This window comes from Triticum dicoccoides, chromosome 3A, assembly GCF_002162155.2.
Source record: "Triticum dicoccoides isolate Atlit2015 ecotype Zavitan chromosome 3A, WEW_v2.0, whole genome shotgun sequence".
In the NCBI taxonomy this organism is placed as follows: domain Eukaryota; kingdom Viridiplantae; phylum Streptophyta; class Magnoliopsida; order Poales; family Poaceae; genus Triticum; species Triticum dicoccoides.
This window is the reverse complement of record NC_041384.1, coordinates 36,807,387-36,833,201: the sequence shown is the minus strand read 5'-3', so window position 1 is coordinate 36,833,201 and position 25,815 is coordinate 36,807,387. Positions and strand designations below refer to the sequence as shown.

At 45.1% G+C, this 25,815-nt stretch overlaps 2 protein-coding genes across 3 annotated transcripts; one reads left to right on the top strand and one right to left on the bottom strand.

The window, feature by feature from the left end:
- Positions 1 to 773: 773 nt before the first annotated feature.
- Positions 774 to 5,199, bottom strand: LOC119266893 (putative receptor-like protein kinase At3g47110). The gene is made up of 3 exons (XM_037548176.1): positions 5,098 to 5,199; positions 1,489 to 4,189; positions 774 to 1,390 (listed from the first exon to the last, which is right to left on the bottom strand). Exon 2 carries the CDS (start codon positions 4,175 to 4,177, stop codon positions 2,060 to 2,062), a length of 2,118 nt encoding a protein of 705 aa, XP_037404073.1. The 5' UTR covers positions 4,178 to 4,189; positions 5,098 to 5,199; the 3' UTR covers positions 774 to 1,390; positions 1,489 to 2,059.
- A 6,986-nt stretch (positions 5,200 to 12,185) lies between these two features.
- LOC119266892 (probable pectin methylesterase CGR2) lies at positions 12,186 to 16,527 on the top strand. 2 transcript variants are annotated; one of them, XM_037548173.1, is made up of 7 exons: positions 12,186 to 12,323; positions 12,546 to 12,748; positions 12,855 to 12,918; positions 13,351 to 13,392; positions 14,303 to 14,668; positions 15,445 to 15,500; positions 16,057 to 16,527. In XM_037548173.1, exons 2-7 carry the CDS (start codon positions 12,626 to 12,628, stop codon positions 16,201 to 16,203), a joined length of 798 nt encoding a protein of 265 aa, XP_037404070.1. In that variant the 5' UTR covers positions 12,186 to 12,323; positions 12,546 to 12,625; the 3' UTR covers positions 16,204 to 16,527. The 2 variants fall into 2 exon arrangements, with proteins under 2 accessions (XP_037404070.1, XP_037404071.1); XM_037548174.1 differs by having other exon boundaries at positions 12,187 to 12,323; positions 12,855 to 12,894.
- Positions 16,528 to 25,815: the final 9,288 nt, after the last annotated feature.

The following is a 25,815-nucleotide window of genomic DNA, read 5'->3' as shown; positions in this document are numbered from 1 at the left end:
TCCAACAACTGTCGACACCAATGTCGAGACGTGAGGGCGTACGGCGACGGGTGCGGGTACGCGGGCGGGCGGGCGTACAACGACGGGTGCGGCATACGCGGGCGGGCGTACGACGTCGCGCGCGACGTACGGCGTCGGGTGGGTATTTCTATACCTAATGTGAAATTACCATACTACCCACTATACGTTTTAGGGGGAGGGGGGGTTGTACCGAAGCACTCCCCTTCTGAATATGTGTTCTTGCTGCAGTCGATCCTGCGGCAGACAAACTTCACACTTCAAAGGCACAAAGCTGCTCGGCGCCTGAAGCAGACCCTACAGGCAGGCCACTGGTTTGCATTTGTTCCTTATATTCTCGTCTGTCCCAACTAGTAGAGAGTCAACTAGTTGTCGTGATGCTTGCTCACTGTCATGTGTCAAGTTCTGGGAAAAAAAAAGTGTGATTGTCAGCACAGGTGCCTGTCTCTCGGACGCTGATCTACTTAGAAACATCTCTCTGGCAAATGTGACAAGGTTACAGTAGTAGCTACACGGTGGCAGCAAAGCAGATCATATATAATCGTTTGGGTTCAGACTAAGTAGGAGTACATGGCTGGTCTGAATTTTGCTGGAAACTCTGTATCCGGTTGAGTGACCATCACACAGAACTTATTCTTTTGTTCCTTTCTCCTTATACAAGTACTACTTTGTGCTAAATCAGCGACAATAAATATGAATCGGAGGGAGTAGTAAATAAAATATATGTTTGTTTTGTAATATTGATACATGAAAATGCTATTCATCTCAGTTTTTCAGTGCCCTGGGCTGATACAGTAACACACAGAGGGTTTGGTTGTAAATCTGGGTCCTTACATACATTATACTCCCTCCGTTTCAAATTACTCATCGCAGAAATGGATGTATCTAGAACTAAAATACATCTAGATACATTCATACCCGCGACAAGTAATTCGGAACGGAGGGAGTATGTGATAAACGTCAATTATACAAGTACAACAACTTATTCAGGTAGCTAATGTTACTGAAACAACAGAACTGCTTCTCAAATATGCATCCTTGATTCCATGTAGCTTGGCAGACACCTCCTGCATGTTGATGCGTTCACCTGGAGATGACTTGGTGCAGCAAAGGCCAATGTTTAGAATAGGTAGCAGACAATTTACACCTTTTTCCCTCAACGCCACTGGAGTTTCCTCCAACTCCTGTAGCAGCTGGGGATCGACCATCTCCAATACCCTATCAGGGAAGCTAATCTCTGTAAACTTCACAATGTTCAGTCCATCCTTAAATATGTCATTAGTTGGCCTTCTTCGAATGAATATCTCGAGGAGAACGACACCAAAGCTGTAAACATCCGCGGCTGTTGAAACTTGACCACCTCTTGCATATTCTACAGATTAATGAATAGAGAAGTAGTGAATTTTGCTTTCATTGATATACAATGGAGAAAATAAATGTGCTGACATGATTTTATTAAGAGTCAATTACCTGGAGCAACATATCCAATTGTTCCCATTACGGCAACCGAAGAAGAACTTGAATTACACTGAGATGATGTAGTTGAGCCAACTTTGAATCTTGCCAGGCCAAAGTCTCCAACATGAGCTGTCATATTGTCATCCAAAAGAATGTTGCTAGGCTTCAAATCACAATGAACCATTGTGCCTTCGTTGTTGTGGTGTAGGTACTCCAGTGCATCTGCTACATCCACCAAAATGCTTATGCGTTGAGCCATTGTAATGACGTACCAATCAGAAGAGCCTTCATGGTCCCGGTTCGAGTATAGCAGTTTATGTAAGTCTCCTCTTGGCATCAGCTCGTACACTAGGGCCTTGAAGTCATTACCATTAGAATCGATGCTTGAGCATGCAGTTATGATATGGACCAGATTACGGTGCCGCACATTTCTCAACACATTACATTCTGCAATGAAGCTCTTTTGCGCTCCTCTTGTCTCTAAGTTGAAGACTTTTATGGCGACCTCATTTTCATATTCCACTAGTTTTCCTTGGTATACAGAACTATAACTCCCTCTGCCAATTAGGTTGGACGTTGAGAATCAATGTGTTGCTTTGGCTAGGTCCTTGAAAGAAACTTTGAGAAATTTTGTAGCAAATGATGGCAGTGATACAGAATTCCTCTTGTGTTTTCCTCTCCAAAGAAATAAAACAAATATGACCATAGCAAGTGACACCATGCTGGCTATTGGAGTAATTATTTTGAGCATCAGGGATCTCTTGTGCCTAATTGAATTTAAAGGCATAACAGAACATGCTAGCATGTGTAACTCTAGTACCCCACCACAAAGCCCCTGATTTCCATCAATCCCCACAATAGTTGCATTCTTAAATATCCCTTTTGTTGGAACCTCTCCTTTTAGATGGTTGAATGACAAATCTAGTTTCTCAAGAAGTTGTAGGTTGACAAGAGATGTTGGTATTGACCCAGTTAAGTTATTGGCAGACAAATTCAAAACTTTGAGGCCGCTTATGTTGCCTAATGAAGCAGGAATACTTCCGCTGTAAATATTCGAGCCTAGCTCGATGTCTTCTAAACTTTCACAATCACCCAAAGTGTTTGGAATATCTCCGGATAGCTTGTTCGATGAAAGTAACAAATGTACGAGTTGTTTGGCATTTCCAATGTCGGTAGGAAGTTGTCCATCAAGGCTGTTGGAAGACAATTTAAGTATGAACAGTGTTGGAATTTTGAAGATCTCCATTGGAATTCTACCACTAAGATTATTGTTGTAAATGTCCAAACATTGAAGCATTGGTAAGGTTCCGAGGCTTGGTGGTATATGACCAATGAACTGGTTCGAGTCAAGATATAGAGATCCTAATTGAGACAAGTTTGACAAGGATGATGGAATAGCCCCGGTGAAGTAGTTTCCTCCTAAATCTACTAGTTGCAAAGTTTTAACTGTCCCTATCCACTCCGGAACCACACCCGTAAAGTGATTAGCCCCCAATGATAACAGAATAAGGTTGCAAAGGTTCGCTATGCCCGAAGGAAAATCTCCTGATAGTTGATTTTCTCCCAGGTATAATTCTTGGAGTTGATTGGAAAAGTTACCCAGTGAACTTGGTACATGCCCCGATATACGATTTGAACTCAGGGAGAACATCTGTAGCTCAGTGCAGTTACCTAAGTTGTCCAAAAACACCCAATCTTGCTTGCTATTAGCTTGGAGTTGATTTTGTCCAAGATTTAAATATGAGAGTTTGGTAAGTCTACCAATCGTGGTGGGCACCAATCCGGTGAAGTTGTTGATTGATAAATCAACATCATATATATTGGAAGCATTAGTGAATGAACTAGGAATGTTTCCTATAAAGAAGTTCTCCGCTAATACAAGTATCTGGAGATTGGGCAGAGAGGCACAGAGATTTGGTGGTACCTCTCCACTTAGACCATTGGGACCAAGGTCAAGGCCGATGAGAGTAGAAAGATTCAAGATGGCTTGTGGAAATCTGCCTGTTAGCTGGTTGACAGCTGCATACAGGTACTGCAGGCTAGCCAAATCTGCAAACTCACTTGGAATATTTCCCCTGATGTGATTATAAGAGAAGGTAATGTGGGTTAGTGTCGTGATATTGGCAAGAGAAGGTGGGATGGTGCCAGTAAGGTTATTATCTGAAACCTGCAACATCTGAAGGTGAGGAGGAAAATCAGCAGGAAATTGGCCGACTAGATTGTTAAATGCAACATGAAACACCTTTAGCTCTGTGCAGTTTGCAAAACTCGGTATCCTTCCTTGCAGTGTGTTATTATTCAGACGTAGGGTTTGGAGGCGATGCAGGTGACCGAGGGAGGTTGGGATGTCTCCAGTAAGTGTGTTCTCTGTCAGGGCTAGAGAATGTAGAAATGTTAGGTTCCCAAGTGAAGGAGAGATTTGTCCTATTAAACCTCGACTTGTAAGGTTTAGAGAGATGACACGACGTGGAGCCTTCACTGTGCACAAGACACCTTCCCAATTGCAAAAGTGGGTGCTATCATTCCAAGACATGAAGGCTTGTTGTGGATCGAGACTGATTGCATCCTTAAAGTCAAGCAGTGATAACATATCTGTGTCATTTCCATGTAAGAAGGAGGAGCTGCACACGACGACCACATGATGTGCACTGAAGGTCACCAACACCAAGAGAAGTAGCTTTTCGACTGTATTCACTTTCATGGCCAGGTTGCTCTGCATACATGTATATGTTGATCGATCATCAGTATTCTCTATGTATGCATACATAAGGTAAAGGTTAATTTTAAGTAGTCAATACTACTAATATAATACTCCCTCCGTTTCTTTTTAGTCCGCATATAAAGTTTGGTCAAAGTCAAGCTTTGTAGAGTTTGACTAACTTTATATTAAAAAATATAAACATTTACAATATGAAATCAACATTATCAGATGCACCATGAAACGTATGTTCATACTATATAGTTTTAGTATTATAGATGTTCATATTTTTTATATAAATTTGGTCAAACTTTGTGCAGTTTGACTTTGACCAAATTTTATATGCGGAGTAAAAAGAAACGGAGGGAGTACTCCCTACATCTCTATTTACATGGTACCATCCTGTTTCGTGATTGAATTGGAGCAATAATTGGACCCTTAATATATTAGTCACATGTTATTAAGTTATGGTAAATGTTAAAGTCCGACATCATATTCTTAGTGTTTCTCAGCGAACGCCCAGATTTGTCATGTGAAAACAGATAAATTTACCATGCTTACGTAGTAAAGGATTCACCATGTTTCAAAATGAAAATTGCCATGTAGTGCAAAATTGTCAGAAAAATTGCCATGTTGCAGCTACTAATTGCCATGCATTCAATCGAGATACGACGTACCTATGGGCGTCAGATTTTTAACCTATAAATCTCACGTCAGATGCATATTGAAATACTAAATTATACTGTCGGAAACTATAACTTTTATGACGCATAAACATGTTTTGCTGGTCAAAATGATTGTCAAAATTGAACCTTGAAATATTTGGGCGCAATAGAAATAAGGACGGAGGAAGCATATTTTGGCAGACATATTATTCATTTATTCATGGATCGATCGTGTCGTGGTGTGAATCACATACGTACCTAGGGATCTCCTTTCCAGGTTTTCCCTCCTCCTTCTTTCTTGTTGTTGTTCTTCTTCTTGTTGTTTTGGAGTGCCTACAGCTGCAAGGCAGAGGCGAGAACATGGTTCGGAGTTTGAGTGTTCCCCATTGTGCCTTGCTTTATAGGCACGAACCTCGAATAAAAATGCACTAGCTTTCTGTTGTCCACTCTCAGATGATGCACTAGCTAGCTAGATACCCCCTCCGTAATGAAATATAAGATCATTTAGATTAATATAAACTAGTGATGTAAACGATCTTATATTTTTTTACAGAGGGAGAGTACAATGCATTATACATGGGTTCGATCATCGGCGTTTAATTTAGTGCACAAGTGGTCTGATCAGCATATAATATCACGTGGGAATAGCACCCACTTTCTTCACCGTTCAAAGCTGGATATGCATGCTATGTATTCACATGGTTATCTAAGGGCGGGGTTTGCTACTATGGTGTCAGGCGCACTGACTCTAATCATGCCATCTAGTGTCGACTTTTGACTTGGCAGGCCGGGGTTAGGCCGGAATCCACACCAGGGCTGGTCCTTGGATAGATTCATGTACTTGGATTTGGATAGATTCATGTAGCACGCAGGTTCTGACCGAACTTTCATTGAAGAAATAAAACTGAACCACTGAATATTCAGAGTGTTTTGGCTGTTTTTCTAAATCTGTGTTCTAGCTGCAGTCTATACTGCGGCGGAACAACTTCAGAGGCGAAACCGTGCAAAGCTGCTTGCCGCCAGCTTCCTCGATGCAGACCTAACAGGTGGTTGTTTTGAACTTGTGATTCCTGCACTGCATATGCCAAGAGTCAAGCCATAAAGTTATGACTGCCTACAAAATTTTGGCTGTTTGATGGTGACTTAGGTGCTGATTGTAGAAATTGTAGGATGGATGGATATTGTGTTGTTGTGATCTAACCCTGGGATTATATAGAGTACATGATGGGGTAGAGACTTGGAGTACAATACTCCAAGACAAGACATTACTAATTCTATCTCTATCTCAAACACATTATACTTCTAACATTCCCGCTCAGTCGTAGCGGGAGCGAAGCGCACGATTGCGACTGAATTTGAAGTCTTGGGCTTCTGTCGTCTCTGATGTGTCGGCACCTAGGACGGTGACTGTGTCTCCTTCTGGTGCCTTCCTTGTCTCTCCTCTATTCCCTCCCACAGTCACAGCGGAAGTGGCGTGGACGCTAGTGACAACGCGGACGCTGTTGACTGGAGTTGTTGCCGATGAGTAACTGTAGATGTAGCCATTAATGTGATGTCGAGGTAGCCGATGATGGTGATGTAACCGTGGTCAAGGTAGTCATAGTCGATGGTGTAGTCGTCGTGGATGATGAAGCCACACAAAGCCGGAGACGAAAAAAATGCACTATGTTGTAGAGGACGAAACTGCAGTCGTGAACGATGCACCTTGCGAATGTCAGAGTGTGCCGTCAGCGATGAGTCCACCGGTTTTGGCAGGACTAGAGAAAACCCATCAACCACACATCGGTTTTGCCAGAACCGTGTGGCCGTGTAGGGGTCGTCACTACAGTGACGATGTGTCGACGCAGTCGTGCTGTCGTGGATGACGTGGTTGATGCCGTCGTCGTGACGTGGTCATTGCCGTCGTCGAGGTCGCGTCTTGCAGAAAAGTCTGTCAGACGCTAGGTATCCATCTTGTGGACGAGGCGGCGGCGGTGTGTTGACAAAGTTGTTGGTCAAGACCATGTTGATGAAGACCTTGGCGATGAAGTGTCGGCAATGACTTTGCAGCGGCGTGTCAACGATGATGTCACTTGAAGGCGTCCTTGGCGACGACGATGTGTCGATGCCGTGTCGCGTCGGAGAAGTCGGTGCATGTCACGGTCGCTTCTCATAGATGTGCTCGACTAAGATTCTTTTTTCTTCTTGAGCGTGATGTAGTCATACAGCTCAATGATGTGGCGCAGGTCGGTGCAGATTGCTCGGTGCAGGTTAGACAGCTCGGTGAAGGTATAGATCGGCGGCGTTGGTCGATGCAGGAGGTGATGTAGCTGGGCTCGGGATGCAGCACTCGGTGTAGATGATGGTTTGGTGCAGATGCAGATCGCTAGATGGTGGACAGCGGGTCCGAACAGAGACAGGGCCGCGCCGGACGATCTTATTGGTACAGGCATAGTGCCTACACGGATTCGATCGCGAGAAGCGCCGTCCTGTGTGCTCTGGATAGACGAAGTGGTTAGCACCGATGGAAATTACCTGCATGGTTGCATGCAAACATAATGATTCTGCTGATCTCCTTGTGTGCCTAGCTCATGGTTGGTTGCTAGATCGATGAAGCCAACTTGTTCCTGGGCTGGAGTCCCGCGCGTGGAGACAGCTGTTGCCTGCCGTGTGTAGCCCGGATCGAAGCTGGCGCTGCTCCGCCGCCCGAGCCCCGCGTACGCCTGCTCCTCGCGATCTCGCTCAAGTCGCCGGCTACCCGTAGTTCGCGCGCGTTGCAGTCGATCGTGCGGTCGTGACAGGGTCAACCTGCCCCGCCGCATGAGTGTGCCGCCTTCTAGTTTATTGGCGACGGCTTGATCAGATCGGATGAAGAAGTCGGTGCAGACGCAGCCGCCGGGAGATGCGCGTATACGAACGAGATGGATGCCTACGCCTGACGTATGAGAATGCATTTTCTTTTCACCGAATTGCATCTAAGGATCGTCGGATTTTTTTGATAGCTAATGGAAAAACTAATTTAATGAGAATTTCTAAAATTGAAATTGATCTAATGACGGGGAACTGAAAATTTGAATCTAAACTGCGAGAACAATCTAATCTTTGATTGATCGGGTGTCGTGCCCCCTCTCCTCGGGGCTCGGGGGTGGTGTGCTGCAGAAGTGGTGTGACCGCTCTAATACCATGTAGAAATTGTAGGATGGATGAATATTATGTTGTTGTGATCTAACCCTCGTGAGGGATTATATAGAGTACATGGTGGGGTAGAAACTTGGAGTACAAGACAAGACATTACTAATTCTATCTCTATCTCAAACGCATTATACTTCTAACGCTGATGTCTCTGACGCCGACCTTAGAAACGACGGCTTCTAGCTGGAAAATGAGACAAAGGTACATCAGTCGCTCGACAGCGTACGCAGCAGGATATTATGATAGTTTAGGTTCAAAATAAACAGTTATATGCTTGTGCTGCTCTGATTTGGCTGAACATCATACATTCGGTTCAGCGAACTTATTATTGTGATTTAGCTTTTCTTGTTTCATCATGCAGGTAAATTTAACAAATGTCAACTTGGAGGGGGCACTTGTGACAGGGAACACTCAATATATTTGGATTAAAAGCCATGAGATCAATGTCGATCAGAGTCACAAACCATCTTAAAACCTCTTGTGTTCATACAAAAAACCATATAGTCATGTCATTATAATGTACAAAAAGGAAAATTGAACAGCTTTGATCCAATCAAATTCCATGGACATGATTGCAGTAGATTGAAGGTTCTTGTACTATTGCATCATCAAGTCTTGTCGTTCTCACTACTTTTTCCTCTTCGGCTTTTACTGATGTTCTACTATGGACGATCAACGGGACTACATATGCATATTTGCTGATGAATGAGAAGAAACTTAGTGTCAATATGCAGGAATTTATCATCCGCTGGCTTCATCTCTTGTTCTCCATCTGTATTTCTCTATTGCGACATGGTTATTAGTTTTTTTTTGCAATTGTTGTGCGCCGGGGTAAATACGACTACCAGAAATGCCACATAGGAAACTCTCTTCTGCAAATGTTGAACAAGAATAAAATGAGAATGGAGAGACTAGACAGTTCAAATGTTAATCTAATTCTTGAATAGTATTTGGCAATTAGGTCTCCCAATGTGGAGAGAGTCCCAAGAACATGTAAAGAAAATACATCAGGGAATGGTTTCTAAGAAATTAAGTGATTACTCGGATGGTGTTAGCCTGTCAAGCATTTTTTATCCAACATTAGTTTTGCAACATAAAAGTTTAGGAAATGTGATGGTTTGTCAACAAAGGGTGGGCCACGATTAGGTCTATGACCCATGGACCATAGAAATATGAAATGTGGCAAGGCATGTCTATGACATAAACCAAATAAACTGTGAACATAGGGTGTTGCTCCCTCTGTTCACAAATATAAGATGTTCTAACTTTTAGTGTGTTTATTCACTCATTTTAGTCTGTATGTAGTCCATATTGAAATATCCAAAACATCTTATATTTGTGAACTTAAATAGTAATTAATAAAATAGTGGGTATAATTATATTTATTATTCTCTTTCTACTTTCTTCAAAAATGATAGGATCTTATACTATGTTTCCTAGTTGCAGCCCATCCTGAAGGAGGAAGGGGAAGAGGGGGGATAGGAAGAACACAAACATCTCATGGTTCTCAAGCCCCAAGTGAAGGTGGAAGAGGGATGGGAAGAGCAGACGCTTCTCAAGCGTCGTTATCAATTGTCATGGGCGAACATAAACCAAAAGAACGGCATCATGGTTTAGGTTGTATTTCGTTGGGCTTTATTACCAACTTTTGCTTTGAAGAAGCTAGAAGCCAACCAAAGGGATAAATTTTTGAAACAGTTTTTGGAGAACCCACAGCTTTTATGCAGTGCAAATCTCGCAGCAGGCCAACCCCAACTTCTCAGGCTTCTAAACCAACCGTTTTCAACCGTTCCCTAGAACTTGGATACTATTTGCCCTCCTTTACCACTCCCAAGTGAAAAATGATTCATTATTTTTCTTCCAGTGCGTGTGACGCGAGCAATCGAACAACCCTCCTCCTCCCTAAAAAAGAGAGCTGCCAAGGGCTCCCCCATTCCTCGCTCTCCTGTAAAAAAACACAAAACCAGGAAGCAGTCGTTGTTATCACGAGCTAAGGTTGGATCACCGGGCAGCGCTGCCATTTGGCCGGTCATCCATCGCTGCGCCGCCCTTCGACATACCCTCCCTCGATGCGCTTCCATTTCCCCGTCTGTCCAGCCACCCAAACGCTACCCCTCCATGCACTACATCGAGCCGCTGCCCTCCGTGCACTGCATCGAGCCGCTGCCATCCCCCGTCCACAGCAAGGTACTCCACTCCTCCCCTCTCTCATCCCCCCACCCCCGTCCATACTTCCTATTGATCTCACCTTCTCTGTTCATGTAATGTTTTTTTTCCAGCTTTCAGTGATTGGATGATTATTAGCCATAAATTGGATACTGTGAGTTCACATTCATTAGTACTTTGTTGCATATTGCTACTCTCTAGTGCACTTTCAAGTTTATATGTGAGTGGATTTGTGCTTCATATGTGTATGCGCTGATGCTTATACGGGCAAATGATTGCCTTTTTTGTTTGAAATTATGATTCGATAGCATCCAGTTGTAGTAGTGTTACGCTCATGCAGATTTGACAGTTCTTTTGTTTACATAATGTATAATTGTTACACAAGGGGTGGAGTATTGACCTTTTTTTGCTTGATTGAAGTATGACTGAGAAGGCGGTGTGGAATGATGTCCATCTAAAGAAACTCATTGGAATCTTGAGAGAAGAGGTTGAGAATGGGAGTGCCATCGTTCCAGGACCTGCACATGACACCTTCCCGATTGCAAAAAAGAGTGCTACCGTTCTAGGATCTGAAGGCTTGCTACGGATCAATGCTGATTGTATCCTTGAAGTCGAGCAGTATAACCTATTTTGTCTCTTTTCCATACAAGGAGTAGTTGTTGACTACAAAAATGCACCACAAGGCACCAGGACCAAGATAATTAAGTAGATAACTGGCAGTATTCATGGCCGGGTAGCTATACATGTATATTGGTCGAGACAGCTATCCAAAGATTAACGGCGTGATTTACTTGAGGATTTTTCTCGCTATCATTTTTTCCTTTGCCGCTGGGGAGAGAAGGCACAAAGAAGAGACCAAGCATACACGTGTGCAGTTTTGAAGTGTTGTTTGATTTATCTTTTTTTAGGGAAAAAAAAGAACAATGGAGTGTTGTTTGATTTACCTTTTTTTAGGGGGAAAAAAGAACAATGGAGTGGTGTTTGATTTACCTTCGCCATTGCAACCTTACTTTATACTAGTGCTTAAACTTGGGACAAGGCCCGTGCCATGCCAGTCAGGTCTGAACCCATTGTGCTTCGGACCCCGACAAACCGGACTAGACTGACCCAGTTTACATGCCAAGGGAAGGCCCAAGCATGGCCTAATGGCCCATGCGGCCTTTGGCCCGGGCCATCGCAGACATGGCCCAGTACAATAAATATTACACTTCATCATTTTAAATCAAAAAATTTAACTACATTATGCATTTTCTATTTTGAGTAACTAATTAAAGCACCTTATGAAGTACTGTATATACTACTCCCTCCGTCCAAGAATGTAAGACGTTTTATGACATTGCACTAGTATAAAAAAACGTCTTATATTATGGGACGGAGGGAGTAATAAATATTTATCCGAAAAGCCCTATTTTTTTGTTTACGAAAACATGACTACATTATACAGGTTCCCCTAACAATCACAACACGTGCCGGATGCAACCGGGCCGGCCCGGCCCAAGCACAGCCCGCATCACGTGTCACGACCTGACACGGCGACGCGGGCCGGCCGGGTTTCATGCCGGCCCGGAAAAAGCTGGCCAGCGTCCACTCTGTCCAGTCCACTCGAGCAGTGCGTTGCAACATCAACAGGGGAAATGACAGTGCGAGGCGCGCCGATCATTTTGACCGGGTCAACGCATCGGTTCGACCGTTGACGCGGCCTGGCTGGTGTGGGTTGGGCCGGAACCCACCTCCCAAACCCGGGCCAGCGAGCCGACGGAATGGAAAAAAAAATGCGAAAATAAAAGGAAAAAAAATAGAGTCACAGGCCCCAGCGGTCAGCGTGCGGCAGCGCCGCGACCGACATCCCCGAATCTAATGCGCGCCGGGATTCGGGCCGCCCCGCACTAATCCACGGCGCACCGACGCGTATATATAGTGCGGCACGATAATAAAACCGATTCGGGCTCTTAACTCCGTGACAGCTCCCATTCCCGTCCCTATCTCGTCGGATCGCCACCCACTCGCCTCGCTCTCCCCCCACCCCACTCCACTCCGATCCCCCGCCCCGCTCCGCCGCCCCCCAGATCCGCCCCAACCCTAGCGCCCCCGCCGACGCCGACGCCGACGCCGTCACCCCCTCCCCGCCACCGCCGCCGCCGTTACAGGTACCCACCCTCTCCTCCCCCCCGCAGCAGTCGCCGCGATTCCCGGGGTTTCCGTGCGAGCCCGCGGCGCGCGTGAGCCCAGGCCCAGTCCCCCGCGCGGCCGATCGATCTGCCTGTGCGCCGCGGGGGACGCGCGCGCTCGCGGCATTGCGGGAGTTGGTTTCTCTTAGGTTTTTGTGGGTGCGGGCTGTTTCAATCTGACGCCGCGACTCGTCGGCGCAGGGTGATCGAGGAGGGAGAGGGGAGAAGCTCGGCCGAGCGGATCGATCCCGTCGGGCAGGGTGGGGACCAAGGAGCGGAGGATGTCGAGGAGGGCGGTGAACCCCGGCCGCCGGGCCTCGGACGGGGGCCTGCCCACCGTCGCCAGCCTGCTCCACCACAAGTCGCGCTCGCCCTCCGTGCTCACCATGGCACTGCTCGCCCTGGTAACCACCTTTCACCCCCTCTTCTCCCTCGCTAGAGTGCTGACGCTGTTGTTTGGCTGAATGCTCAAGACGTTTCTGCTGCTGGTTGTTTGTTTGTTTGTTGCAGGGAGTGATTATTCTCATCGTCTACTTCAACAGCGGCTCAGGTGGGTTGCAAATTCCCAGCTTCGGTACGCGTTTCCCTTGCCGTGTGTCTGTGTAATTGCTGTGTAGATTGCAAAATGGCTGGCAAAATTTGCAACACTGCCATGAAAGCAGCTCTGTTGCTCTGTTCTCTGCTCTGCTTTCAACTGAAGTTGTTTCAGTTAGCGAGTCGATACTGAATTTGGGAGTATGTGTGCTTGTAGTGATGTTATTTGTGATAAAGTATCTAGAGTAGAGTTGTATTGTACCTGCTGTTTATATATTAATTGATCATCCACACTTTATTCGAAAATAAACTGGTTGTCACATTCAAATAGTATTGGGGTTTCTAGGACTGTTATATGGTGTTATGGATATACTCTGTGATTGAAGTTACTGATCTGTGGTCTGGCCTCAGTGAGAAAGATGTAAATATTGTGATCTAATACTTCTTGTTTGACTCTTTCCCCAATGGCCAGGTGTAACTGTTACGAGCAGAGAATCTGTGAGCAGAGCTGAAGGTATATAATTCTTTTGTGTCACTTCTTCCGTGTGTCAAGCCGAATCTTACTCTTATTTATAGAGTCACCTGATGCAAGTTTCTGAATTATGCCTCCTGAACTTGTGAGTTGGATACGTTGTGAACGTTTTTACTTGTAACTCGAAACTGTTCCCTTTTCTGTCTGTTTCAAGCTTACTCTCGTTATAATGTATTGTGCAGTTGTTGTTTCAAACTTTTTTGCTACAAGTACCATACTTTGCATTGAAGATATTATATTCTGTTGTTGTATCATTGTTTAATAGCACTACAGCACATGATGCTCACATGGGACATCCACATTATATGTGTTGATTTGATTGATAATAGGAGTGTCCTGGGCCTATCCTGCATTTTGACTCTTATCTATATTTGTTCTTCCAGCCTCCTAGTTTGTTTGTTATAAGGTTGTCTTTAGTTTTCATTAGGAGATGTAATAGTGCATATTAAATTATTAATATGCTCACACAACAAGCAAACTGTATCTTACCAACATAATTTTGTCGTGTGGTCTGCTCTAATGCAGGAAATTTGTTATCCTTGTTTACTCTGTTATCATAATTGTCAGAATAGCCAAGTGGTAAATCCCCAAAGTTATAATAAACTACTCCCTCCGTCCCACAATATAAGACACTTTTATAAGTTATGTTAGCTTGCAAAAACGTCTTATACTATGGGACGGAGGGAGTATCTTAGAAATGGTTAATTATCAGCTTGTTACAAGCCAACACAGATATTTTACAGTGGCCTGGTCTTCAGTGAACATTGATTTTTGGTTGATCTGATTGTGTTGTGTGTTACTGTCTTCTTTGTATTTTGTTTCCCAGATCATGACTGGGAGGAATTGTATGGTCCTCCTTTAATTACCTCCTTTGTTTTGCATTTGCATCCAGGTTCTTGCACATCAGAAGTTATCCAGGCACTTCCTTATCTTAAAAAGGCGTATGGCAGTGCTATGCAGAAGGTTCTCCATGTAGGCCCAGATAGTTGTACAGTAGTTTCTAACTTGTTGAAAGAAGGGAAGGAAGCATGGGGAGTGGAGCCTTATGATTTGGATGATGCTGATAGTAGCTGCAAAAGCCTTGTGCGCAAGGGATTTGTCCGTTTGTCTGATATCAAGTTCTCTCTTCCATACCGCCCAGATTCTTTTAACCTTGTTGTCGTGTCAGATGCTTTGGATTATCTGACCCCAAGGTATCTGAACAAAACACTTCCAGATTTAGCAAGGGTCTCCACCGATGGCCTTGTTATCTTTACTGGTATGTCCTTCTCTTTTCATTTTGGGACATTTACTTCCTTTTCTTTGGGAGGACCTTTATTTTATGTACTCCCTCCGTTCCTAAATATAAGTCTTTGAAGATATTCCACTATGGACCACATACGGAGTAAAATGAGTGAATCTATACTCTAAAATGCATCTATATACATCCGTATGTGGTTCATAGTGGAATCTCTACAAAGACTTATATTTAGGAATGGAGGGAGTATAGTTGCATGCATTTGTTCATCTTCAGAGATAACATTACTGATCTTCTTTGTATGTATTTCTGAGATATAGAGAGAGCAATCCTTTTTATTTACTTTTGCCTTGTTCCTGCCAATGTTCTGCCAATAGTTGAGGATGGCTCCCCTCGAACTTATTTCTGATAATACTGTTATTAAGTAACATAGCAGTGTTATTTGGATATAACATAGTCCACAAAACACAACTTTGACCACTAGTTGAGTATATCTGTAGATCCCAACAATTATAATAGCATGGAAGTACTTTCCAAATCAAATCTTTAGTTCCTTCGTTCTGAGTATAGATGTTTCTAAACATATTGGTGCCAAACTGTAGAAACTTTGGCCGCGCACATCCTGAAATGCTTCCCTTTTCTGACTTGTTGGGGAATAGCAGTACAGCTTGATGTTTGTATTTATACAATATTATTTAATGACCATTAATTCTGTGGTATATGTACATGTTTTGCTTGTGTCTGGTGGATGATATAAAATATCCAAGCTAATATTTATTTCTGTTACTCTTATCCAGGCAATCCAGGACAGCAGAAGGCTAAAGTTTCTGAGCTACCAAAATTTGGAAGACCGGTACGTACAAATGACTTCTCATTGCTGGCATGGCGGCCTTAAGAAATGTTTCCTATATGACATCAAGTTCATGATGTCCACTTTACTGAACTCAAGCTAAAACAAATTGAACACATTTAATGCTCGTGACCCAAAAAGGAATCATTATAAATCACTGAAGAGTTCTGTGTTTACCCAATAGGTTAATAGTCACCCAGTGATCCGTGCTTATGCTTTACCAAATCCTGCTCATGTGACATTTTCATGTTTGGATATATCGCATCAATACATTATAGAATGAATTGTATCTCATTATCTCATATGTTAACCAAGTTTCTGACCTACTGTGTTGCACATCAGTGTTGCACATTGCCAAGTCTGCTAGGCTGTACATTTGTGCTATTGATTGTGAGATTTGTCAGTAGTAGCTGATGTAGTGCAAGTATTCACATGCTCCAGAACCTATAGAATAAGGAAGCGCCTGACTGAAGGCTGTGAAATTCTGATGATACTTTTCTGATCCAGGTGACAGAGAGCCTTGACTGACAAAACCTGCTGTGTTTTGTGTTGTTGACAGGCAAAGTTGCGGAGTAATTCATGGTGGACGCGCTACTTTATCCAGACAGGCTTGACAGAGAACGAAGGGCCATTGAAGAAGTTTGAGCAGGCTGCTTCCAAGGGCAACTACGAACCGGACTGTCAAATCTTCCACCTCAGCTCATAGTATCTTGCCGACCGGGGCAACGTCTATCCATGACACCTTGGATCACCGCCACACCGTTTTTGTAAGCAATATCATCCCCCGCCCACTCTGTGCGGAGGAAGTGTGTCACACGAAGAGAGCCAGCCCTTCTGCCGTAGGTAGCTTGTGTAGAGAGGCTTTACCACCTGTTGCTAGAAAGATTCTTTCTGGAGATTAAATTATGTGTTATTATTAAGCAAGGCCAGAGGACAGATATATATGCGAGAACTTTACTACACTGTTGTACGATGTGTTACATTATTGGGTGTCAAATGTAAACTCCTCCAAGAGAGGCTGATTGTCATGTGTCGTGTCTCTTTCTTGTTACTTGGATGGGTGTCATTGTCGTAATTTTCTCAGTTTGGGTGATGCTTGAGAAGGATGGTCTACCAGACATAGGATTAGAGATAGTACATATTTATCTTTGTAACGATAAGTTGATGTCCTAATTTGAAGCTTTGCTAACAATTGCGTATAAGAAACAGGAAGGCATAACAAACCCCATTAGATTATGTCATGAGGTCCTTTGTTTTCAAACCACACCTCTGTATTATATTCTGTTCTTTGTATTGGTCTTCCTTGAACCAGAACCAACAGATTTGTTCTTTTTTTGTTCTTGTGAACATGCATATTCAAATATTCCGTACCTGTCGCATACATATGAAATTGCATCTGATTAAAAAAAAACACATGAAATTGCATCTTGTCCTCTCTTGAAGTGCAGACATCAACTTGCTCTCACAAAATTCATTTCGTCAACAGACGCATGCAACCCATCGCCATCATTATCATCACGAGTGTGTCCTCTCGTTGACTAATCCAGTTTGCAAGCCGAGCAAGGCCGTAATCATCCACTAACCTGTTTATAAACCCCCATAAAACAATCTGTTGCCTCCATCCTTTCCTTCCGTGCCCCTATACAATACACAAGGATCATGGAAGGCTTGCTGCCGTTCCTGTACAGGGCCATCCTCCTCCACTACATCGACGGCGGCCGGACGCCCACCGGCGACAGCCCCTTCCCCCGCAGCGACTCGCCATCAACCTCACGGTCCTATTACGTCCGCCTCGCCGGCAGCGCCGACGACTTTGGCCGGCTCCGGTTCGGCCCCACTTGTCCCGCCAGCAGCGACGCGCTCCTGTGATGGGAATAATGGATAATCATCTTCTCTCGTTTCCGGGGTCCTTCTTTCTTCTTCAGTAAATTTTAGGCGTGGGTACCTCTGGGTGTTGTACAGTATGGTTTTGTGGTTTGCATCCGCAGGAAAAGCAAACTGGATCAAAGATTTACAGTACTATAGTAGTACGTTCCAGTTAAATACAGTGATGATGTTGCTGCTGCGGTCACCTCGAGATTTCAATGGTTTCAGCAGCAGTTGGCAGTATTTCTTACATTCTCGTCAGTAGCCTTGACACTCCAGTGATGTTGTGTGCATGATGGCTTCTACGAACACTACCAATTTCGTCATAATGGATGCTTAAGCTTTCTAGCTTTAATTTGCACGATCTACAAAATTTACACGATTTCTAGGGTGAATGGTCTTCACCCTACACTAGAAAAGGCAAACTGAAAATGTGTGCCAAGTTGACCAGGAGTGCGATTTACTCATCCGCAAAAAGAAGCGCAAGATGATCTCCAATATATACATGTAGCGGATGCTGGAAATACAGATTTTATTAAACCCAAATAATCTAGCTAGGAATCAGGCCACCTCCATATCGGGTTAGAAAGCCTCCTAATCTCCTCTGGGGCCATATCTGCAAACTGGTTGAGTCTTAAGGCCATTTCTAACCGATCCCTAATGAATAGAGGAGGATACGGTAGAGTAAACTCTTGTTGGAGTATATTTACTCCACTAAGATTTGGCCGGACCTAGCTCATCCCCTATATTTAACGGAGTAAATGTTTGCTTCTTTCTAAACTTTGCATTCTACTACCTCTCTCTCAGTTTACAAGGCGTGCGCGTGCCCCTAGGTCGTCAATTTGACTAATCTAATACAAGTCATATATTACAAAAAATATACCAATATAAACTTTAGATGTTCTATTTCCAAACTGTATAATTTTTGTGTTATATAGTTTATATGAAGGTGATAAAATTGGCAACCTAGGTATACGCATAGGACTTGTAAACTGAAACGGAGGTAGTAGTATACATTGCCACATTGCCACTACATATTAGCTACTCCCTCCGTTCCAAATTACTCGTCGTGGTTTTAGTTCAAATTTAAACTACTAAAACCACGACGAGTAATTTGGAACGGATGAAGTACATATTGGCACACATATAGAAACCGAACATAAATTTGAATGTTCAAGCAAATCATGGATATAGTTACCGACCAAATTATTCAAATTTAAGCACACCGAATGGTCCAAATGTAACAAATAACATGTGATAGAACAATTAGGATTCGCTATGACGTTGCCAGTGATGCTCAATACGATCTTCTTGGAGCTGAGCATGAACTTGTCGGTTCTCGATCTTGCGATGCCCTTCAAGGAATGCCAAGATCCTATTCGGATCATACTATGACTCAACCGGAGTCCCGTTGGTGATGTGCCGAAAGTTCTCAGGCACATCCCTCTTGTTTTCAATGATCATGTTATGCAATATTGGTGCAACAAGTCATGATCCGTCATAGAACCTTGGAGCTCCAGTACTCGGCAGGGCCACGAACAATTGCGAAGCGCTTTTGTAGCACACAGAGGGCTCTCTCCACATCTTTCCTAGCAGCTTCTTGACATTGGGCAAAGTGAATATTTTTGTTACCTTTTGAACACGAAATTGTTTTGGCCAAGGTGGCCCATTGTGGATAGATGCCATCCGCAAGGTAGTAACTCATCGAGTAGTTGTGCCCATTGACCGAGTAGTTGCAAGAAGGAGCATCTCCTGTAATAAGCTTGGAGAACAGTGGTGATCTCGACAGTACATTCAAGTCATTACGAGAGCCAGGCAAACCAAAAAAATGAATGCTATATCCAAAGATCCTTTGTTGTAACTGCCTCAAGAATGATCGTTGGATTGTCGGTGTGGTCTTTGTACAGACCCATCCACCCTGCAGGACAATTCTTCCATCTTTAATGCATACAGTCAAGTGATCCAATATAACGCCCTCGATGCGGCTATATCTCCCACGTGTCGAAGCACGACTTAGAGGCACAACCGCATTGAAAGCAATGTCACAAGTGAGGTAATCTTCACACAACCCATGTAATACATAAAGGAAAAGATACATAGTTGGCATACAATCGCCACTTCACACAAATACATGAATAAATCATTACAACATCCAAATACAATCAAGGTCCGACTACGGAACCAAAATAAAAGAAGAACCCCAAATGCGACAAGGTCCCCGATCGACCCCAACTGGGCTCCACTACTGATCCACTAGAACGAAACAACACAAAGGACAAGATCTTCATCGAGCTCCTCCTGAGCTTGGTTGCGTCATCTGCACGGACTCATCGGCACCTGCAAGCTGGTTTTGGAAGTATCTGTGAGCCACGGGGACTCAGCAATCTCGCACCCTCGCGATCAAGACTATTTAAGCTTATGGGTACGGTAAAGGTATGAGGTGGAGCTGCAGCAAGCGACTAGCATATATGGTGGCTAACATACGCAAATGAGAGCGAGAAGAGAAGGCAAAGCACGGTCGATAAAAGTATGATCAAGAAGTGATCCTAGAACAACCTACGTCAAGCATAACTCCAACACCGTGTTCACTTCCCGGACTCCGCCGAGAAGAGACCATCACGGTTACACACGCGGTTGATGTATTTTAATTAAGGTCAACTTCAGGTTTTCTACAACCGGACGTTAACAAATTCCCATCTACCCATAACCGCGGGAACGACTTTCGAAAGTTCAAATCCCTGCAGGGGTGTCCCAACTTAGCCCATCACAAGCTCTCACGGTCAACGAAGGATATTCCTTCTAGCGGGAAGACCCGATCAGACTCGGAATCCCGGTTACAAGACATTTCGACAATGGTAAAACAAGACCAGCAAAGCCGCCCGATGCGCCGACAAATCCCGATAGGAGCTGCACATATCTCGTTCTCAGGGCACACCGGATAGGTCAAGCTACGAGTAAAACCAACCCTCGAGTTGGCCCGAGGTGGCCCCGCAGGCTGCCCGTTTTGGACCAACACTCAGAGGAGCACTGGCCCGGGGGAGGGGGGGAGGGGTTTAAAATAAAGAGGACCCTCGGGCTCGCGAAAACCCAAGGGAAGGTTATAGGTTGTTAGTGCAAATGGTAAAACCAAAGTTGGGCCTTGCCGGAGGAGTTTTATTCAAGGAGAACTGTCAAGGGGTTCCCATTATTACCCAACCGCGTAAGGAACGCAAAAACCGGGAACATAACACCGATATGACGCAAACTAGGGCGGCAAGAGTGGAACAAAACACCAGGCATAAGGCCGAGCCTTCCACCCTTTACCAAGTATATAGATGCATTAATTAAATAAGAGGTATTGTGATATCCCAACAAGTAAACATGTTCCAAACAAGGAACAACATCTCCATGTTCCAACAAGGAACAAACTTCAATCTTCACCTGCAACTAACAATGCTATAAGAGGGGCTGAGCAAAGCGGTAACATAGCCAAACAACGGTTTGCTAGGACAAGGTGGGTTAGAGGCTTGGTTTAACAATATAGGAGGCATGATAAACAAGTGGTAGGTATCGCAGCATAGGCATAGCAAAAGAGCGAGCAACTAGCAAGCAAAGATAGAAGTGATTTCGAGGGTATGGTCATCTTGCCTGAAATCCCGCAAGGAAGAAGAATGAGTCCATGAAGAAGACAAACGGACGTAGTCGAACGGGTCCTCACAACACGACGTTATCGGAACCAACCCGAAGAAGCAACACCGGAAAGAAGCACACGATATAGTAAACAACCATCACATAATCATGGCATGATGCACAATCAAGTATGATGCATGTCCGGTTTAAAGAGGCATGGCATGGCAAAGTGCACAAACAACACTACAAGTTAAGTGGAGCTCAATATGCAACGAGTTGCATATTGACGGAACACCACATGCCTTATTTAGTTCTCTCTCGTTTTATGTACTCAACAAGATTAAATGTTGTTAGCATGGCAAGAGGTGAAACATGATGAAACTATCTAATCTAGGCAAGTTTAAATGAGGTCGGAACAACAAAACAACAAGTCCGAAAACTCCTCATATGCATATATTAGGTTTGTTACTATTCTGCCCTAAACATAATTTTAGAGTTGTTAAACATGCTAGGTGAGTGCATCATGTTAAACTAGGCATTTTTCTACCCCATTTACATATAAGGTTTAATAAAATCCGAGTTACGGTTATTTAGTTATGAATTAAATCATTTTAACATGGCATATGAGCAAAAATTAGTCAAACAACATTTTAAGCATTTTAAACATGGGTTAAAGTTGCATATGAAACTAGACAAAATTCTAAGCAACTTTCATATTAAGTTTTTTTTAATATGATGCACTGTTTGTGAGTAATAAAATGCATGAAGTTTGAGGGCTTTACTGCAATTCTGTCACTCTCAGGATAAATAGACAAATCATTCGCAGGAAAAAAAATAGTGACTCGGGCCAAAACTGAGAGGGGCTGGGGAGCTGCTCACATCGGGCTTGACTAGGCCAGCTCGGATCGGGAAGGAAGCAGGCCGGCTTGGGGCGGTAGCTGGTGGCCCAGGAGGCGAAGGAGCTGGGCTGGCCACGGTCAACGCTCGAACGAGCGAGCCGCTGCTGCTCTCGTTTCGTTTCTGAAGAACAGAAACAACAGCAGGCCATGGCGATGTAGAAGACGGACGGCGCGGCAACGGGGCTCCGGCTAGCTGAGGAGTCCGGCAACGAAGGGGATGGTCGGGACCCGACGGATCCGAGGAGACGAGGTGGCCGGAGTTGGAGCTCCATGGCGGCAGTTTCTCTGCAAAACGGCGGCGGTGCCACACAAATCAGAGAGAGGGAGATGAGATGAGGGGACCGGAGGAAGGCGAGAAAGGGAACCAGGGCGGCGCTCAACTGAGACGGCAACGACGGAGATGCCCGGGACCCTCCTGGTCCAGAACAAGCGAGGCAGGAGGACTCGGGCGCGCTGGTGACCTGCTGGTCGGGTGCTGGTCGCGGCAGAGGCTCGGGGCAGGGGAGGAGCACGGCGAATGTCACGACCGGTTTTCCAATAAAAATATTTATTGAGAAACCAAACTTTCGAGTCCAGTATGAGAGAAATCCTCCTCACTGGTAGACAAATTCTTGATACAATAAGCCAGTAGCATAAAATATATTACATGGTCGAACTACGGTTGCTCAACCAAATTATTACAAGCACGCCAATAATTATACATAATGGCGGACATGACACAGTGGTGTGGAGGCATACTACTGACTCGAGGATAGGGCGGTGGTGGAGAAACATAGCGGGGAGAGAAATACAAGACTCTAAGTCTATCATCTCATCGAGCGTCGAGGTGAGGCTCGATGAATTTATTTGGTAGCGGAAGCGGATATAAAACAATGACCAAATCCAGGATCGCACAAGACTGACTGGGACTCCTCTAGGTGTCGGACTCGCTATCAAACTCTTCATCCATGAGATCGCCTTCGTCAGCATCTGGCCAAATCAACAAGCCAGTGAGTACTTTGAAAGTACTCGCAAGACAGTTTGGACGTAAGATATAACAAATGCATGCATGGATGCGTCAAGAATAATTCACCAATGTACATTCAAAAATTAGCATAACAAGATAAGTAAAAGGGAAACGGCGGTAGTCCGCCTGAAATCCCAACAAAGCATAAATAACTACCGATCGGGTATCTGAAGCGACGCCTCGAAAGGTGAATAAATAAATGAAAGGAAATGATGCCACAGTCGGGCGTCTTAGGACACCACATAAAGGGCTTTAAAAGAAATACCACAGTCGGACGTCGGGGCAACATCACAGAAAGGGCTTTAAAAGAAATGCCACAGTCGGACGTCGGGGCGACATCACATAAAGGGCTTTAAAATAAATGCCACAGTCGGACATCGGGGCGACATCACATAAAGGGCTTTAAAAGAAATGCCACAGTCGGACGTCGGGGCGACATCACAGAAAGGGCTTGGAGAGAAAGTAAAATACAACAATGCCACAGTCGGACGTCTGAGCGACATCGCAGAAAGGGCTTTTATTCACAAGTAAATAATACTCATAATAAACATTTAATTCATGAGAATACATGGGTTAGTCCATCCATAGGAATAATCATTTAACCGGACTTAACATTCATGCGATTCATCGGAGTCTCTGTCATCAAAACTGACATTTGATTAGGATAAGATAATATCGATCTAGGACAGGGAATAGATGATTTGGAGGAATATATGACTCTGCAGAGTTTGTACAAAATTTTTCCCACAGCCAACGGATTTCCGTAGTCACGAAGGACTAGTTCCGTTTACGGTATTTCGGAAGAAAACACAGCTAACCAGTACACACCCATCCTACCTCTCGATGCTAGGAATCACCCTAGACATCGTCCAAGAAAAACTTTTGAGATGGGGAGATCACAATCTCGAATAGCATGGGATCAAATTTATATACGCGCGCTCTAAGGGGTGCCCCCCTCTCGGTCCCAACCGGAAACACCCATGCCCCCTGACCGGATGACTGGCTTTAATCCAGGGCCATGGAACCATCATCACGGCCTCTCCTTTTGGTGTGTACCAGAAAAGCGGTTTGCAACTTACTAGACCATATTCCTTGCGGAAAACATGTGGTAGTACAGGGAAGGAAATGAGAGGAACTGGACCGATACGGTTTGACACTGAAGTCACATAGTCTGGCATAAGACTGGCATGCTACAACACTGCCATCTCACCCATCCTCATGCCAACACATGGCCATTCATACTCACGTCCATCCACTTATGGATCATCGAACTCACTTACCTCGTTATCACATAAAATAACGTTCATCGATATGCTTCTCAACATGCCATGAAACTAACTAAATGCAAAACATGCCAAGACACTCATCATATCAAAAGTTCAAACATGCTTGCCTGGTTCAGAGTAGTCGGAGCCTAGCTCGGTGAAGTTCGCGGCTCCGTCACCTCCTTCGGTATCTACGGTATAAAGAAGATATATGCGCTAACGTAAATACCAAGGAGTGCACAGAAAGTATTTCAAATATTTTTCAAATAAATCTGATAAAAAACTAGACAAAATGTTAAAGAGAACAGAAAAAGAATCAATCAAAAATACTTTTCTGTTTAAAAGTTATAAGGGTTTTTGTCCAGGGACTCATCTGTAATGAAACAGAAAGTTTCCAGGGGCTAGCTTATAAAAACAGAAAACGCTTCGGCAGAAACTACGCCAGCCCAAAGGGAAAACGTATTTGCCCGAAGGCGCTTCCAGAAAACGGTTTGACAGAGAGGGCAGAGAGGCTGACGGTGGGGTCCCACTCGTCAGGTTTGAACTTTCAAAAAAGTGGGAGGACGAAGCTCGTCGGCGCCCGAGAGCCGCGGTGGTCGCCGGCGGCGATCCACGGCGAGGCAGAGGGATCGGAGGGTACCTCCGTGCTCAGGGCGCCATTCCGCGTCGGTTGGTGGTGGTGGTGGTCGCCGGCGAGTACCACGTCGACGGCGAGCTTTGCTCCGGCGGACGGCGGCTCGGGTGGTCGAGGGACTCGTCGGAGAGGGCTGCAGAGATCAAATTGAAGAGGGGGTTAGGCTCCTGGTAGCTAGAGGGAGTAACGGACGGGGTTTGGGCGCCGGAGATAGCCTCACTGGAGCGAATCGTGGTGGAGGCCGAGGCGGATCGGGGCGGCCGGAGTTGGGGGAGGAGACCTCCTTGAGGTCCTCCTAGTGGCCTGGCGTGGCGTTGGTGAGGAGTGGTGATGCTGCGTGCACTAGGGTGAGCTCGGGGGCCCTTTTTATAGGCAGCCCTAGGCGGTTGCCGTGAACGGGGATCTCCGGCGAGTGATTACGGCGGTGCCGGGGATGTGCAGTGGGATTAGGGGCTTGAGCATCGTCGTTGAGGTCCACCGGTCCCATTTAGGTGCTAAACGGGCTGGAGTTTGGTGCTTTGGGGTGAGTTCGACGGAACGGGGCGGCGCGGGCCCGTCGGCGGCAGGGAGCACGTTCCGTGCTTGCCGGGCCACGGCGACGGTGCCACGGGCATGCACTGGCATGGCAGGGACACGCGGAGAGCCAAGGGGCTTTGGGCGGCGCTGAACGGCGTTCTACCGTGGTGTGCCTTCTGTCGGCCGCCACGGGAGGTCCCGACGCCGCAGAAGACGCCGGCGAGGGCGGGCCAGCGCGCCACCGACGCCAGGAAGGCTCCACGCACGAGTGTGAAGCTCCGGACAAGAGGGAGGGGCTGCGAGCATCGAGCCAAGCGCACTGTCTACGCGTGATAGAAACTGACGGACGAAAACGACACCGAAACTGAATTTTTCTGAATTTTGAACAGCAGCAGTGCATGCAGGGTGTTCGACAGAATGAAATTGGCCTCTGGTGATTTTTCCTTGAGCTGATTTTTGGTGGAGTGGCTTCTCATTGCTCAAGAAGGCTACCTGAATTTTGGTGGAATTTTTGGAGCAGTGC